This window comes from Leptopilina boulardi, unplaced genomic scaffold (assembly GCF_019393585.1).
Source record: "Leptopilina boulardi isolate dan_hultmark-lab unplaced genomic scaffold, ZJU_Lbou_2.1 LbouV2_210, whole genome shotgun sequence".
In the NCBI taxonomy this organism is placed as follows: domain Eukaryota; kingdom Metazoa; phylum Arthropoda; class Insecta; order Hymenoptera; family Figitidae; genus Leptopilina; species Leptopilina boulardi.
Genome location: NW_026137764.1, coordinates 134185 through 140072, shown reverse-complemented (window position 1 = coordinate 140072; position 5888 = coordinate 134185). Strand labels below are relative to the sequence as shown.

General features: G+C 24.2%; 1 protein-coding gene across 2 annotated transcripts; it reads right to left on the bottom strand.

Moving 5' to 3' along the window:
• Nucleotides 1–336: 336 nt before the first annotated feature.
• Nucleotides 337–2571, bottom strand: LOC127278676 (uncharacterized). Of its 2 annotated transcripts, none has more exons than XM_051300493.1 (2): nt 2395–2571; nt 337–1474 (listed from the first exon to the last, which is right to left on the bottom strand). In XM_051300493.1, the coding sequence occupies exon 2, from the start codon at nt 1460–1462 to the stop codon at nt 479–481; it is 984 nt and encodes a 327-aa protein (XP_051156450.1). In that variant the 5' UTR covers nt 1463–1474; nt 2395–2571; the 3' UTR covers nt 337–478. The 2 variants fall into 2 exon arrangements, with proteins under 2 accessions (XP_051156450.1, XP_051156451.1); XM_051300494.1 differs by lacking the exon at nt 2395–2571 and adding an exon at nt 1703–1841.
• Between the last annotated feature and the right edge of the window lie 3317 nt (nt 2572–5888).

Genomic DNA, 5888 nt, shown 5'->3' with positions numbered 1-5888 from the left:
GGAATGCATTCTTATTATAGAAAAAATACCTTTTTCTACTGATAGTAAATTAATGGAAATTCACTGGAAACTCCTTGAAAACTCGCACTGAATGAGTTTTTTGTGAGTTTATAAAAAGTCTGTAACGGATAGAGTTTCTATAAAATGTTTAATATTCACCCAGTTTTCTCTTATCGAATTGGTGACATAAATAATCAAAATTTAAATAGAAGTATCTAATCTAATAAAGCTGAAAATTTAAAACATAACTTCGATCCACGTGAAAAGATTGTTACATATTGAACACGTTTTTATAAGAAAAAATGCTAAAGAAATAAAAAAAAAAGAATGATACTGAATATCAATATGCAATATTTTTATTATTCATGCATGTATAAGAAAATAAAATTTACATATTTTTATCAGCTCACAAATTATTTCAACAAAATTTTATGAATTGGTTTGAAGAAAAATATTGTGTAATAAAAAACAATGTAATTTAACATACATAAAATTTTGTTTTTGATTTTCGTAGTTCTTTTAATTCGCTCATCACTTTCTTTTGTTGGTCAAATAATTCCATATTTTCATCGTTATGTATTATTTTAATTGTTAAACGTTCATTTGTCGTGTTCACATTATTCCATATTGTTTCGTTAACGACGAATTCAGTTTTTGGAAGTAGAACGGTTTCATATCTATTATCCTCTATATTATTCCAATAATTATAGTCATCAAGATTTACTCTTAAATATGGTTTTGAAAAATATATTTCAAAGACACATTCCACCATGTCATTAAATTTATTGTTCGACTCTTTTTTTGTAAGTTCTGCCTCAATTTCTGCTTTCTTTTGGATTAAATTTACTTTGTTAAATATAGATAATTTGAATTTTGTCCCTGTTTGATTAAATCTTTTTCTATACTGCGATTTGCGTTCGCTGTTTCCTTTAAATAATATTGAATGAAATTTCTCATTTGGATTACTGGATTGAGTAATTGCCACACTGTAAAGGGCATTCTTCATTCGTTTAGATATATCCGATTTTTTTAGAATTTCATCGTATCCCTTGATGCTGTAATATTTAAGTGCAAAATAATCTTCAAATCTTACAAAAGAAGATAGATTGCCTTTATTGTAAAAATCACTTGTACGTCGGAAGATAAAGTTAAAGTCACTTCTGCGATTACGAGTATTAAAAGTCGAATTATAAAGGTTTCTCATTTTCTCATTTAAATTCGTGCAGTTTTTGGGAAAATTGTTTGGATGCGTTAAATTATAAAAAAGTTCCGGCTCATCTATTTCTAAATTTTTGAGACGTGTAATTTCTCTTACTCTCGATAATTCTTTTTCATTAAATACGGTGTATTTGAAAATTTCATTATTTGGTGAAGGAATATTTTCAGATGTTAAAACAGATCCAATGTAAAATGTGGCAATATAAATAATTTGCACAGAGTTGAGAAAATTTGATATATCCATAATTATGGAGAACTAAAAACGAAAAAATCTATTTATCGTAATTGAAGTATAAAATACTTCAACAAAATCTCAAAATTTTCGCAAATAACAGTCGTTCCTCATCATATTTTAGACATCTCCACAAAATTTCAGATCAATACATTTAATATTTTATGAGTAAAGTTTCCGCACAAGTGTTTTTTATAATAGACAGAAATCGCGATTCTTAATTGTGATTTAAAAATTTTTAATTTAACGCACCTTTAATTTTTAAAAATTCTTTCAGGAGAATTAAATAACAGTTTTATTTTGCAGTTAATTAAAAGAATATGTATTTTGTACTTTATATTATGGCTTTATTTTACCGTTTAAAAGTTGAATAAAGTTTTATACTATTTCAAATAATCTGTGATACTAGAGGAAATAATTTCAATACTTGACTTTTAATGTACACTAATAATGATAATAGTTATGTAAAATTATATTTAATAACGTTTTCATGAAAGATGTTATTAGACTATGTAAATAATTATAAGAAATACATATGGTTAAATTGAAGACAAAATATATAGGTATGACAAATAATACCATATTCGTATTGTTTGTTTTCAAACTGAAAACAAGCCATATCCACTTACAAACAGAATATAAATTTTCCACTCATTTTTAATATTCGTTTTTTATTCAGTAATTTTTTTTTCAATTAAATAAATATATTCTTTTCATTTTATAATTTCTTTATTTTACTGTTAAAAATTGTGATATTTAAAAAAAAACAGTAAAGTAATATTAGACAATTTCAATCCCCGTCTGTTTATAATAGATATAGATAAAAATAAAAAAAAATAATTAAAAAATAACATTATTTTGATCAAAAAGATTTAAGGCTGTGTAAAAAAAATATATTAAAAAGTACAACTATATATGAAGTTTAAAACAATGATGAACCATACCTATATAAATTGGATATTTTTGAATTATAAAACTGAATGAAATTCTTCAAATTCAATTTAAACAAGACTGTGTTTACATCTAAAAAAATGGAAATATGCAGCAAATTAAAAATATCACTGAATTTTATATACAGTTATCCAGGAAGAAAGCTGCAGATGTATTAAGAAGCTTGGTTAAAAAAAAAATATTTTATAAAAGAACATAAAACAAACTTACTAATGTTATATACATACATAAAAAATCAAGTGCATATTAAAAATATCTTTTACCTTGATTTTTTCACGAATCAGCCTTACACACACATTCAATAATATAGTATAGAAATATAATACACCTAGACAAAAAAATATCAAAACTAGACATGTATGGCGCAATTTTTGAATATAACAATTTGTTTAAACAAATTATATTTAAAACAATTTTTAACGTCAAAAGTCATTGTTTGAGCCGCAGTTCTATTTCCAATTTTGATTTTGCAGATATTTCTATGTGTTAATGGGTTAATTGATAAGACCTCAACAAAACCGTTTAAAGTTTTAACAGCACTTGAACCTTCGTGACGTCACAAATCATGGCGCATGACACGCAAACTTCTCAGGAATGTGAAAAGCACAATTTTGAATATTTTTTAAAAAAAACCTTTTGGAAAATGTTCAGAATAACATAGACTCCGTCTGTTACGTGCGGAAAATTCAAAATTTTGCGTTTAAAACGTTTTTTAAACAATGTTTAAGTTGGTTGTCACAAGTAAGGAAAAATACATGAATTGCTTATATGTAGGCCATTTTTGGAAAGACGAGAATAAAAATTGGAAAATTCTCATGTAATTTATCAAATATTTAAATTAATTTTATTATAAATAATAATTAAAATTGTTTATTACTAATTAAAAAATAAATTGTTGCTGTTTATTTACTTTTTTAAACAAAAAAACACACAAAAATGCAGTTATTTCCTAATTTTGCTATTTGCAAAATTCAAAGTTGTGAAAAATATTTGTTCAAAAATTGAATTATTCTTCAATTACTTAACTAAATAATTATTTAATACTTTTTATGTATTTTTCAAAAAATCTCTGAAAAAAAAGTTTTTTTCTAATTTTGAAATTTACCAATTTAAAAATTGTGAAACGTAATATTTAAAAATTGAATTAGTTTTCAATTTTTTAAATCATTAATTATTCTTTTTTATTAAAAAAACACATACATATTGAATTTTCCAAAAGCTCTTTTAAAAAAGCAGTTATTGAAAAATTTTTCAAATTACTTATCTCAATGTTGTTAATAATAATAACTAAAAAGCAGATTATTCTTCAATTTTTTAAATAAATAATTATTGATTAAGGTAAAAAAATAATAAAGACATGCTGATTAATTTTATTTGAATTAATAAGGATTTTTTCACTTTCCAGGAAAACATTCTATTCAAAAAAATGGAATAAAATTGAATATTCTTAGTCTACTGAAAATTAGGTTCTTTTGGTAGGTTTTTTGAAGGTTTTCCTTATTGTTTTTAAGCAAAAAAATAATAGATACATGCTGATTAATTTTATTTGAATTTGTAAAGTTTTTTTTCACTTTCCAGGAAAACATTCTATTCAAAAAATGGAATAAAATTGAATATTCTTAGTCTACTGAAAATTAGGTTCTATTGGTAGGTTTTTTTGAAGGTTTTCCTTATTGGTTTTAAGCAAAAAAATAATAGAGACATTCTGATTAATTTTATTTAAATTAGTAAGGACTTTTTTCACTTTCCAGGAAAACATTCTATTCAAAAAAATGGAATAAAATTGATTAATCTTAGTCTACTGCAATTTAGGTTTAATTGGTAGGTTTTTTTGAAGGTTTTCCTTATTGTTTTTAGGTAAAAAATAATAGAGACATGCTGATTAATTTTATTTGAATTAGTAAGGAATTTTTTCACATTCCAGGAAAACATTCTATTCAAAAAATGGAATAAAATTGAATATTCTTAGTCTACTGAAAGTTAGGTTCTATTGGTAGGTTTTTTTGAAGGTTTTCCTTATTGTTTTTAAGCAAAAAAATAATAGAGACATGCTGATTAATTTTATTTGAATTTGTAAAGTTTTTTTTCACTTTCCAGGAAAACATTCTATTCAAAAAATGGAATAAAATTGAATATTCTTAGTCTACTGAAAATTAGGTTCTATTGGTAGGTTTTTTTTGAAGGTTTTCCTTATTGTTTTTAGGTAAAAAAATAATAGAGACATGCTGATTAATTTATATATATATATATATGTGAAACATATGAAACCGATTAATAATAAATGATAATTTTCTCAAAAAAAAAAAAAAAATTATTAACATCAGTTCCACCGGTTCGACCGACCTGCCACAGAATTTCGACCGTCACTAGTCCAAGTTTAATACACAATGAGACAAACGAAATTAAAAATATTTATTATAAACTATCATAGCTCCGGTAAGTTTACTATAACTTACCAAATAAATTTCTATAAATTACCGTATAAATTTCCATAAATTACCGCATAAATCTCCATAAATTACCAAAATAAAATTTTTAATTGTCGTTCGCGCTATTTATATTTTTGTATAAATTACCGCGAAAATTTTCATAAATTACCGAAATTAAAATTTTTATTTGCGATTTATGCTTTACATATTTTTATGAATTATAGCAAAAATTTCCATAAATTACCTCGAAAATGTCTGTAAATTACAGAAATAAAATTTTTAATTGTAGTTCGCGCTATATATATTTTTGTGAATTACCCCAAAAATTCCCATAAACATTTTAAATCAAATTTCAACTATTTTATAGAATTCAAAAGGCAAAGAATTTTTTTTTTAATGTGTTTAAAAAAATTATAAAAAAAATTTCCGGCCCACTATGGATATTTATTTCTTGACACTTTATCTTCAAAAATATATATTGATATTTATCATTTCGTTAAAAAAATATTCCGTAAAACGGGGTAATTTCGCTCAGTGCGGGTAAACTCGCTCACCCAGTTTTTTGCTTTAAATTTGATTTAAACTAAAATTTAGTATTGCTATTAACAAATTTAACATTTTTACCTGGTAATAAAGGTTAAAAACTTTATTTTAAAGCTGAAATAAAGCATAAAAGTGGGTAAGCAAATTTATCCGCAATGAGCGAAATAACACCGTTTTACGGTTTTTAAAGTTTCAGACACCAAATCGTGCGCTACGCGGAGAATCACCCATATACTTGTATTTCTTTGTTTTAAAGGGAGGTTCTAGTCCAAAGTTCCGAAAATTAACGTAATTTTAGTGTTTTTTTTTTTTGAGCGAACACAATTATTTTTTGAAAAAACGTTTTATGGTATTTATAAGAATATATTTGAAAAATTTGTGTTGTGTTGTTTTTTCCCTTTTTTTTGCTTTAACATAAAAAAACAATAATAAAACTTTGGGTTTGAAAAAAACGCATAACCTGATGGCCCTCTAAATTTGTACACAAGGGAGAAAAAATAAAAAAAACATAATAA

Coding starts and splice junctions, on each gene's coding strand:
- LOC127278676 (XM_051300493.1), bottom strand. CDS start 1,462: ATGGATATATCAAATTTTCTCAACTCTGTGCAAATTATTTATATTGCC.